This window comes from Macrobrachium nipponense, chromosome 14, assembly GCF_015104395.2.
Source record: "Macrobrachium nipponense isolate FS-2020 chromosome 14, ASM1510439v2, whole genome shotgun sequence".
Taxonomy (NCBI): domain Eukaryota; kingdom Metazoa; phylum Arthropoda; class Malacostraca; order Decapoda; family Palaemonidae; genus Macrobrachium; species Macrobrachium nipponense.
This window is the reverse complement of record NC_087207.1, coordinates 67,137,856-67,150,355: the sequence shown is the minus strand read 5'-3', so window position 1 is coordinate 67,150,355 and position 12,500 is coordinate 67,137,856. Positions and strand designations below refer to the sequence as shown.

The following is a 12,500-nucleotide window of genomic DNA, read 5'->3' as shown; positions in this document are numbered from 1 at the left end:
TACATCGAGCTACATATGTCCTTTATTATCTGATTCGCTCCACATCGGAATTGGTATATTTTCATATATTATAACCGAAGGGGTATTTCTTAGTCGATAAGAAATTTCTTATCGACTAAAAAATTCCCCTTCGGTTAACACATATGAAAATATATTAATTCCGAGGTAGGGTGAATTAGATATTAAAGGACATTTGTAGCTCGATATATGTATATGAATCACGGTAGTGTGATATGACTCATATAGGTATATAATATATACATATAATACATATTCATAGAGTATTTATACTCATTTTTATAGTTTTTGCAGTTTCAACTTTTAAATTGAATACTTCGTATACCCATAGGATTTTTTCTCTTCCGTCTGTCTGATTCGCGTTTCGCAATGGTAATATTTTTACACCAGTACCTCGTTCAAAACTTTTAACCCATTGAGGTTTTCCCCTAAATCATTTATAAAGGCTCATTGGTAGTAAAGTAATACAGAAAAACAGTCATCTTTGCCAGAGTACCTTTTATACACAAGACAGCGTTAGATATTCAGGTTAAAACAACGAACACGACAGCACTGTCCGGCCGTAAATGAACTACAGGTAATCCCTTGACTATCGGCTCCTGTTCGAAGTTCAAAGACAAATTGAGTCTCCTTTTGGACATCTAGTTTGGTCTATTTATTTCCGTGTCCCAGATGTTATTTGGGAATTTATGTTGGGGCCTCTCGATAGTCCAGCATTCGGTAACGCACAAAGGAATGAAATTTTAATGTAAAAATAAATAAAATAAATAATTTGAAAACCTTTACATGGTCGTCTTCCCCCTTAACAGCTTGGCGTTGTCAAACTAGTTTTCTGGTTTCAAATCGCTCTTCGTAAAAACGGCAATTCCAAAATAGAGTACCAAAGTGTGACGCAATCCCCACCTCCGCTCCCTGGGGGGGTGGGGGCCACTTGTATTTTTTACCCCCGTAAGAAACGAATGTTGCCGAATTTGAAACGGCCAGAAGATCGTTGATAGAGGAAAGTTAGCATTGAGGCCCATAGATTTTCATTGAGAAAAATACAAATTTATACAATAACGTAACAAATACTTGTTGATCATAAAAAAATTAAATGACAATTTAAGCCGCATATTTTATATAACGTTATATTAATAATTATTTTTTCTTAATCCAATTTGAAACGGCCAGAAAATCGTTAATAGAGAAAAGTTAGGAATGAAACCCATAGATTTTGATTGAGAAAAATAAAAATTTATTCAATAAAGTAAATACTTGTTCATCATCAAAAAATTAAATAACAATTTAAGCAGCATATTTTATATAACGTTATATAGATATTTATTTTTTCTTAATTCAGTTATATGGGTCTAAATGCTAACTTCTCTATATAAACGATTTCATAGAGAGAAAACAGCCAAGTGGCCCAGCACGTGACCTGTGACCTCACGGTTACCCCTCTTGACCTGGATTGACCTTTCGTGTTCGGGACCTCTTTTTTTCTGTTCCAGTCACTCTTCTTCTTCTTCCTCTTCTTCCCTTTTCTCGATTAGGTCATTTCCTTTGCGTTTTGTGTCTTCCATATTTTTTCTTGTGATGGTATGCTGATTTTTATTTTAGGATGAGTCGTTTTTATTGTTGGAAATTTATTTATTTATTTTTTTTTATATGTGTGTTAATGGGGCAAGGTTCCAAAACGTCGCAAATATAGCTTTGTAAATATGTATGTATGAATATATATATATATATATATATATATATATATATATATATATATATATATACATACTCATATATAAAACTGAGTTACGAAAATGTTTTTGCTTAAACGTTTTGCCAAAAACATATGACGCCCGTGGTAGCAACAAGAGCTGAAACGAGGCGAGAAAAATGCAAATAAAACGAGAAAATTGAAAAATAGCCCCCCACCCCCTCCCCCGCCCCCTCCCCCCAAAAAAAGAGAGAAAAGAAAGCGTAAAATAAGAAAGTTTTAATGACTTCACTCTCACAAGAAAATGAACAAACTTCCTTTTCTCGCTGAAACGCGAAGCTAATTTCAGGGTTAAAAGTTGTTTCGCGCTGTTTAGTGATCAGCGAAAATATTGATGAAATAGAAATGTTGCAAAGGGAGGTTTTTGTGGGGGGGGGGGGATTGGGAAACTTTGACGTCATAAGGAAATCCGAAAATAAATACTTTATTATCAATGCGTGTAACTCAGAAGAGCATAGTTTGGGTAAAAATGTATAAGTAATATAGTAGCTATAATATAGAAGACTTGGAGCAGCATAATATGGGTAAAATAGCTTGAGTAGTATAGTAATAATTGAGACTTGGAACAGCGTAGTGTAGGAAAAATGCTTAAGTAATATCTTACTGTAATTTTACTATAATGTGGGTAATGTCTGTCCGTCCGTCTGTCATTCAATCACGGCCAAACGGCTGTTCCGATGGGCATGAAACTTGGCAGGGTTATAGTGGGGTTCGTAAGATGGTTTATAATGGGGTTTCATCGTACCTCCCCGACCCTCCGAAGGGGTTGGGGGTAAGAAGGAATTCCTTGAAACGGAGCTGGTTCTGTCCGTGAAACGAGGCTGGTTATGCCCGTAGACTTATTTATTGTACGAATTTTCATACATAATTCCTATACACATATGTTTGGTAGTAGTAAGTGAGACTTGGAACAGCATAGTATAGGAAAAATGCTTAAGCATAGATAGTTTAGACTTACAACAGCACAGTGTAGGAGAAAAAAATGGAAATGAAAGGCACTTTGAATATAGTGGAAGGACACCTATAAGGATATAACTGAAGTGAATTGAAAATGAACAAACAGTATGTAGTCAGATATTAGTAAAAAAATATAATATAATGTAATATATTTAAATTTATATATATATATATATATATATATATATATATATATATATATATATATATATATATATATATATATATATATATATACTTACGAGCATGTGAGCCATTGCGAATGTTCTGCAGCGACTGTTCTTATACTAGACAGTAATGCTACAACAAGTAGGGGAATCTACAGTACTGAATGTTGTTGTTGTTGATGACAACAACAACAACTCCAACCTCGTAAGACTGATCAACAACTTCCAGCAGCAATTGTTTATCAAAATACGCGACGACTACTTCTCGGAAGTTCTCAAGATCAAGGAGCCCCTTAGACGTTCTTGCCGACGACTTTCTTCTCGTCGTTGCGTCGCCAGAGAGAGCCTAGAAATCAATCTATCAGTGAATCCTTCGTCGCGTCGTTCGATGCAAACAATTATCCAATTCCTGGAAGCGTTCTCATTTTGGCATCTCTTAATTGGGTTTCCTCCGCCCACCACTTTCTCTCTCTCTCTCTCTCTCTCTCTCTCTCAGGTCGCTGTTGTTGTCTTTACTCTTTCCTGTTTATCCTTTTCTTTCTTGCGTTTTGTAAACTGTGACGTAAATATGTTTTGCAGAGAACCCCTCTCTCTCTCTCTCTCTCTCTCTCTGTCGTTTTGTAGCAATGGTTTCTGTCGTTTACTTAAATCTCTCAGTTGCTATGGTAGATTCACATCACCCGTGCATCTGATGCCTAGGCCAGTCCCTTACGACGCTCCTGATTGGTTATTGAGAAGCCAATGACAGGGCTGGAAACTCTCAGTCTCTCTCGAGAGTTCATATAGGCAGGATGTATGTCCCATCTTTATTGAGGGGTATGTCTTTCAAAAGTATCCCTCAGGAAAGGTGGAACGTACATCCTGCCTATGTGAACTCTCGAGAGAGAGTGAGAATTTCCAGCCCTGTCATTGGCTTCTCAACAACCAATCAGGAGCGTCGTAATGGACTGGGCTAGACATCAAATGCACGGTGATGTGAATCTACTATAGCAGAGTAGCGGGTTAACAAACGTCTGAAAAAATACACAGACAACGTTAGTTAGCTAGTTCAGAAAAATCCCGTTCTCTCCGTTCATGTTGATGGTTTCCTTTGAGCAGTATTCACTGGGAAACTCGTATCCTGCCTGCGCTTATATCATCTCCTCCTCTTAAAGGAGTCCTGTGGTTAACTCATGAGATTTTCGGATGGTGTAACTTAAGGGCATGTTTTGCCCCACGTCCATAAGCTTTCACAAAATTCGGCCTTTTGAGTACAAGTCAGATACCAATTGTTTCTGATGAGTTTGATGGTATCGCATCTGTGCCTCAGTGGCGTGGTCAGGTTGGTCTTGGCCTGCCACCTTGGTGGCTGTGATTTCAATTCTCGGGCATTCCATCGAGGAGTCAGAGACGTGTACTTTTGGTGATAGAAGTTCGCTCTCGACGTGGTTCGGAAGTCAAGAAAAGCCGTGGGTCCCATTGCTGGATAACCAGTGGTTCCATGCAGCGTAAAAACACCATACAAACAAGCAAACAAACCATCTTTCAACGTGGACTTCCATAAGTCCTGTGTGTTTTCAGTAGATATTAATTTGGGACTGTTCTCGGGGCTTCGTGACGATACGTTACCACAACTCACTCTATCCTTTGGAAGTTTCAACTCTTTACCTTCCTTTCTCGTTTTCTGTAAAAGAAACTATTGTGCCGGCTTTGTTTGTCCGTCCGCCCTCAGATCTTCAAAACAACTGAGGCTAGAGGGCTGCAAATTATTATGTCGATCGTCCACTCTCCAATCATCAACCATACTATATTGCAACCCTCTAGCCTCAGTAATTTGTATTTTTTCAGTAGTTTGTATTTTTTAAAGGTTAAAGTCTTTCACGATCGTGCGTCTGGCAGAGCTGTAGGTACCAACAACACATGCCACCACCGCAATTTGGCCGAGTGTCTTGGTCCGCGGCTAAGATTTTTATAGGCCGTGGCTGAGGCCACCACCAGGCGAAAAACGCAGTTTAAGTTCTTAAGCTTTTAGATTATTATTTGACGAACAGCTGATCTCATCCAAGAGGGGATTAAGTTAATAACATCCCTCTGTCAATCCTTCGCAAAGTCACTCCACCTTTGTTTTGTCTCCGAAATCTGAAATAATGCGTAGCTATGTTCAGCCTCGTGTGTACTTGACGGCCTTACGGCATTACCATTCCAGGGGTGATCATTCCAGAAATAGCAATGTTTGCAACGCAGTAATAGGTCAGAGGCAGCAGCAGCCTATAGCCAGTCGCCTTGGGATGATCGTCAGGAGGAATTCATACACGATGCGTTTGAGGCCATCTCCAGGACTAGAGTTCCGAGCATATGATTGAAGAAGACGAAGACGATGACGATGATAAAAAAGAAGAAGAAGAAGAAGAGAAGAGAGAAGACGTCCCAGCAATGTTTTTTGTTGACGTTGATGTTGATGAAGACGATGATGTGCAGGTTTGGAATTTGGCAGAGAAAAATGTCAGCGTTTCTGCAATGAATGGTTCGATGTGTGAAGTTCAGTTGCGTGTGCATGTTGCAAAAAATTTGTTGTCGTAGGATGTTATTAGATGTTGATTTCTGAAAGCAGAACACTTCAATGCATTCGTTGATTGCTATGATATGAGAATCAGTGTGCGTTGTATGCTGGAAGGGATGGTAAACATTACACCCAGGTATATACATATGTATGGATGTATATAAAAATTTTCAAGTGTCACATATATAGGCTGGATACCTTTGTATTTACATCTAAGATAAAAAGAAATATCCGATAAAAGTGTATGTATTTAATCTTAATAATTCAACAAACAACTGAGGTTTTTTTTTCGAAATATCGACTTAGGAGGAATCATGCACATTAAACAAAAAAATTAATTTTAAGAAGAAGAAGAAGAAGAAGAGAAGAAGAAGAAGAAAAGAGGACTTAAAATATTGCGTAACTTTTAGCAACGTCGTGACTTGTCGCCGGGGTCTAAAAGTACAGGAAGAACCCTTTTAGCATAAATCTGTGCATTTAAATATCTCTCTATCCTAGCTTCTCCTCTCGTTCTCTCTGCTCTCCTCTCTCTCTCTCTCTCTCAGGAAGAACCCTTTCAACGTAAATCTGTGCATTTAAATCTCGCTCTCTCTTTCTCTCTATGTGTGAAATCTGGTTGTTATTTTTCAACTCACTTCCTATGTTTCCCCTTTTTCCCCCTCTCTCCCCCCCCCCCCTCTCCTCTCTCTCTCTCTCTCTCTCTCTCTCTCTCTCTCTCTCTTTGCAATATTCACCCACCAAATATGTTTTTCCATGCTTTACTCTCTCTCTCTCTCTCTCTGTCTCTCTCCTTCCTGAAATCTTGGTATTCTTCAATCCACTCTCTCTCTCTCTCTCTCTCTCTCTCTCTCCTTCCTGAAATATTGTTATTTTTCAATCCACTCTCTCTCTCTCTCTCTCTACCCTCCGCAATATTCAACCACCAAATATATTTTCCCATTCCTTACCCACATATCTCTCTCTCTCTCTCTCTCTCTCTCTCTCTCTCTCTCTCTCTCTCTCTGTCTCTCTCTCTCTCACTATTTAATGAAGTTGTTCAGGCTCCTTGTGAAGGCGCGAGTCCCCCCCCCCCCCCCCCCCCCCCCCCCCCCCCCCCCTTCCCAGAGGAGGAGATCCGGCCGGCCACACAATCACTGATATTACAACACCTTCCATTGTTCCATTGACGATTGTTATGGGGAAGAAAAGAGGATGGAAAATGTCCCGCCCCACTTTCTTTTTTCCAACATTTCGAGAGAAAATAAACAGGGGGGGGAGGGTGGGGAGGGAAATCGAATTAATGGTTTTGTGTGTACGAATGACAGAGAGAGAGAGAGAAAGAGAAAGAGAGAGTAAAATATGTAGTAGGCCGTAGTGTAGGAATGCGTTTTTAGAGAGAGTGAGAGAGATAGTATGTAGTATAGTTATGCCGTTTAAGGAGAGAGAGAGAGAGAGAGAGAGAGAGAGAGAGAGAGAGAGAGAGAGAGAGAGAGAGAGAGAGAAACTTATAGCATGGAGTATAGAAATGTGGTTTAAGGGAGTGAAAGAGAAAGAGAAAGTAAAACATATTATTTAGGCTGTAGTGTTGATATGTAGTTGAGAGAGAGAGAAGAGAGAGAGAGAGAGAGAGAAAGTTTATTGTGACCTAATTTCTCTCGCATCAGTGTCCTAAGCATTTGAAGATGGAGTGGCCTCACGGACATATTGTTAATCATTAGAATATTTAGCTTCAACAAGCTTTTTAATTCTAGAAAGCTACTTCACGCCGCATTGCTCATTGTAGCATTTAATTAGATCACGATATGCATCTCATTACGGTATGAAGTATTTAACAATACAATGCACAATGCCCGGTAGGATGTAGAGTGCGTTATATACGATGTGAATATTATGCAGGAGTGCCGTGTTCTCTTTTCATATTCCCGGTATCTTTCAGTGTTCTTACAAATTTCATTTTAGTTACAATATGTTTGCTATCAAGTTATCATACCTATTTCTTTTGCGATTTTTACCATCACTGTTATGTTACTTTAAGTAGCTTTTATTCTATGTCATTTTCATTACAATATGTTCGCTATAAAGTTATCATCATTCCCATTTCTTTTGAGATTTTTATCATCACTGTTATGTTACTCGTAAGGAGCATTTGTTCTATGTCATTTTCATTACAATATGTTCGCTATAAAGTTGTCATCATTCCCATTTCTTTTGAGATTTTTACCATCACTGTCATGTTTACTTTATGTAGCATTTATTCTAAGCATTATACCACTCTTTATTATGAGTTCTTCTTTTTTACAACCTGTTCTTTAATGCAAAGTTTAGTTTCGTGGATGTTTTATCTCCGCAAAAAAAAGTTAGACGGAGATTTTGTATTCATCCCTGTCACGTTGGTCGTTATATCGTTTGTTTGTCCACAGGATGTTTAAAAGAGATATAATCGATGAAGTTCAATAAAAAAAATGCGTGGAGTGCGCCATGGCCCAAGAAGGCCTTGATGAGATTTTGAGATAAATCCGGCAAGTTTCGTTTTTGTGCTCTCCGGATTGTTGTATAATGAATCTGTCGGTGACGCATGCGCTCTCGAAGTGCTTTCAAGTTATTGTTTTGTTTATTGCTTATTGTTATTATTATTATTATTATTTCGGGAGAAGACCCCCTTTCCTTTTATTATTATTATTATTATTATTATTATTATTATTATTATTATTATTATTATTATTAGCAATTTACCAATCCTTACAAAAAGCATATTCACCTACTGCTTCATATAAGTGACTCGCTAGTGTTTTTTCAACTATTATGTCATTGATGTTCACCCTATAGTATTCTTTCCCAACTAATAAGTCATATGTATACAGAAATTATGTAAGATAAATTCGTAAAATACCTAAGTCTACGGGCGTAACCAGCCCCCCTTCAGGGGTAAAACCAGCTCTGTTTTAGGGAATCCCTTCTCACCCCTACCCCCTTCGGAGGGAGGGGGTGGAGAGGGTATGATGAAATCCCATTATAAACCATCTTAGGGGTCCCCATTATGACCCTACCAAGTTTCATGCCCATCGGACCAGCCCGTTTGGCGTGATTGAATGACAGAGGGGCGGGAGGAGACATACGCTCATTATAGTATAGTAAGGTTATTATTGTTGTTGTTGTTATTATTATTATTATTATTATTATTATTATTATTATTATTATTATTATTAGTTCGGAAGAAGACCCCTCTCTCAAGCAAACTTCATTGAAACAGTATTGGCGTCTGGATGCCTTTTTGTCTGTTCTTTGTAGTTGCAGGTAAATCATACAGCAGCTGTCCAAAGCTCATTTCCTCCTTGAGGTTTCTGCTACATGCTCCATTTTACAAGCTACATTCGCCTTCTCTCAGATGCCGGGCTCCCCCTCCCCCCCCCCCCCCCCCCAAAAAAAAAAAAAAAAAAAAAAAAAAAAAAAAAAAAAACAAAAAAAAAAAAAAAAAAAAAAAAAAAAAAAAAAAAAAAAAGCAAGGGTCGTGTCAATAGCCAAGTAACTTTCTCTCCTCTAGTTCCCAACTCAGACACCAAGCCAAGTCTGTGTGTCTGTTTAATTCATAACCTTCCTTGCTCGTTTCCCGTACTCGAGTCATACTCGTGGCCTCCGCTGTCGTAGTCTGCCTATTTGTACAACGATCACCAAGTTATCACAATGGAATAATGTTTGCGGAGTGGTAACACTGCAGTTCATCTTGGGAAAGGGAATATGAGCCAGTGTCGAAGATTTATATTGTTATTTTCCATTTTTTTTTCACTTATGGCCCAATTGGATGCTCTTTATTATTTTTTTTGGTTGACCTGCTATTTTATTATTAAAGATCTTACTGCGTTATTAATACCGGCCTCGCCACTCTTAATTATGGACATCCTCCTCCTGTCATGTTATTAGAGATCTAACTGACTGCGTTATTAATACCGTCCTCGCTATTTTTTTTTTATTATGGACATCCTCCTCGTTATTCAATTGTCTTTTAACGTTCTTTCAGACTAAATAAATGTTTAATCTGTTTGTCTCAGAAATTGTTAATTTATTCTTCACGATAAATTTTAACTTCAGTCTGTTCAAAACTGGACGTTTGATATTTGTCAAAACTGGACGTTTGATATTTGGACGGAACTCCAGAAGCTGTGATGATACTTCCAAAGTTTATTTCGGGACCAGTAATACACATTAGGACTGCCTTGTTTTTTCATTTCTGAACACATAGGGCTACTCAGTTTGTCTACCACCTCATTTTTCCACTTCTACTCGCTTGCACCTGTCCAGCAGGACCCGGTGCTTTCAACATTTTGGGCCATTACGCTGAGTGTCTTTCATTTCCGGTCCTCTCCGAAACGTTCGACTTTCCAGATTTTCCAGACTTTCTCAAATTTCTCTTCTTCTCTCGTTCCATTGCAAGCGCGCATTCACTGTTCAAAATATTTGGCCTCACCTTTTCATTTTCCATTTTTATCTCCTCATTTTTTCTTTGCATCTTCCTTTTTTTTTGCTTTTTATTCTCTCTCTTACTCTCTCTTCGTTCCGGCGTCGTATCTTTTGTCGTCTTTTCTTATATTTTTGACGTTATTTTTCGTCTCCGGTCCCTCATCTTCAAATGCATTCCATCGACGTTCGCCTCTCCGTCATTGTCCCGATTTTGACCCTTTGTGACCCTTTGTGCCGCTCTCTCGTGTGGCTGGTGACATGACGTGCGTCACGATTTTCGAATTAAATTCGAATTTCTGGGTTTTGCTTATATATATAATATATATATATATATATATATATATATTATATATATATATATGTATATATATATATATGTATATATATATCTATATACTATACTGTATATATATATATCTATATATATATATGTATATATATATATATAATATATATATATATATATATATATATATAGTATATATATATATTCCGGCACCCTCAACAATATGAACTTCATACGTTGAATCCAAGGTGCAGTGTATTATTGTCGTGATAATGTTCTCCTTGCATTTAATAAAATTTTTACCTCTATTGATGTATTAATTAATTAATTGATTTTTTTTAAAGCGAAGTCTCTTCTTCCTGCATTTCCCTTTACCTCCTCTCACTTCTTGGCAATGAATCCCTTCATATTCTTTGGAAGCTTGAATTTCAAGTCAGTGGTCTCTGTGGGCTTGTTCCGTATGAATAGGTTTCATCTTGTGAATAATAATAATAATAATAATAATAATAATAATAATAATAATAATAATAATAATAATAATAATTCTGGGATCACACTAAAATTATTACTATGTGATCCTAGAAACGGCGCACATAGTAAGAAAAGTGATGGATTCCTAAGGAGGCAGGATGTAACCCGGAACCCTACACTGTAAATACCACCCAGTCGAATTGGAGGACTGTGATAGACCAAAAAAAATAATAATAATAATAATAATAATAATAATAATAATAATAATAATAATAATAATAATAATAATATTTTCTCCATTGCCTCGTCTAGACTCGATTCATCACTACCTGCGAATTTCATTTTCGTTCCTCTTCATTTTTCTGCCACAAGGTTTTCCCATGCTCTCTTCGTAATATTTTTCAATCTCACGTCTCTATCTTTAAGTTTCACGTGATTATTTCTTCCGTTCTATTTTCCTCGCTTCCCTTAATACTATATTTTAATCTCTCGCCTTCTCTTAACAATCTCCAAGGCTTTGGGTATTTCAGTTTCTCACAGTCTTGCACCCTAAATTTATTCAGTTTTCCATAGCAGGATCATTTCCGTAGAGATGTAGTACCGTCAGTGCACCGCATTGCTTAAGGTACTTTGCAGCGTCCCTTCGGCCCCTAGCTGCAACTCTTTTCATTCCTTTTACTGTATCTCCTTTCATATTCTCTTTCTTTCATCTTCCTTTCCACACACTCCTAACAACTGATTCGTAGCGCAACTGCTTTGAGGTTGTCTTTCTGTTGCACCTTTCAAAATTTTACTGCCAAATTCAATTTGAGCGCTGAATGCCCTCATAGGATCCAGCGCTTGGCCTATGGACTAAATACTGTATTTTGTTCCATAGAAGGCTATTACCGCAGTGTTACATCAATTCCCCCTATGGTGAAATGCTTCTTATACTTTCAGGATGTTAATCCCTAATGCTTTGATGTTTATATAGTAAAATAAATGTTTTTCCATATACCTTCCTTCATGACCTGCTATGTCATCCTTACATTCCTGTCTCCAAGGATTTCTTTCCCTCTGAGGTCTTTTGCAAATATTTTTAGGATGTTATGTCTTTTCTAAGTCTTTGAATAAGCCCATTACTTATTCCTTTGTACTTCAGTCTTTTTATTGGGATATCGTCTCGTTAAGCTGTTATTACAAAATAAATAAATAAATGAATAAAATTTCCAGGTTAGCATCAATTTCCTGTCCAAAGTAAGGAGGTCGCCTACCAAAGCTTTCCTATCCGCCATTGGTTGATCGCGGTAATTAGGTAATTAGAATTTTGAAAAACTGTCAAGTTAATCTCTCTCTCTCTCTCTCTCTCTCTCTCTCTCTCTCTCTCTCTCTCTCTCTCTCTCTCTCTCTCTCAAGATTTTCAATCTAACTCACTCCTTGGACGCCAACAATTTCCTCTCTCTCTCTTTTGACCCCAACATTTTCTCTCTCTCTCTCTCTCTCTCTCTCTCTCTCTCTCTCTCTCTCTCTCTCTCTCAACATTTTCATCTCGCTCTCTCTTTCTCTCAAGATTTTCATGCAGACCCTCTATGTACGTAATTTTTCTTCTCTTCATAAAATCGGCAGCAGTTATTCTCGACCACCTTGTTACGTGCCATAAATTTCAAGGGGCCGGTTCTAATTTTACGCCACCCCGCTCGCCTTATCCACGGCTTCAAACTCTGCGGTCTACCAACGCCTCATTTCTCACGCCGCTGGAAGGGCTGCCTTCCATGATTCCAGCCAGCAGGACCCACTGATTCCAGCCTCTTCCAGAGCAAGCCGCGGCATGTATTACACCCATCCAAATAGCATCAGAGTGCTAGCTAGAGTAGATTCACATCAACCGCGCAGCTGAAG

The 12,500-nt window shown here is 38.0% G+C and overlaps 2 protein-coding genes across 2 annotated transcripts in view; both read right to left on the bottom strand.

The window, feature by feature from the left end:
- Nucleotides 1–4,351, bottom strand: part of LOC135226261 (uncharacterized) — an 11,899-nt gene extending 7,548 nt beyond the window's left edge. The window contains exon 1 of the mRNA XM_064265699.1: nt 4,158–4,351. Coding sequence (XP_064121769.1) covers nt 4,158–4,351 — 194 coding nt within the window. The remainder of the gene's footprint in view (nt 1–4,157) is intronic.
- The window catches only part of LOC135226573 (uncharacterized), a 283,782-nt gene that overhangs the window by 185,148 nt on the left and 86,134 nt on the right, over nt 1–12,500 (bottom strand). The window lies entirely within an intron of this gene.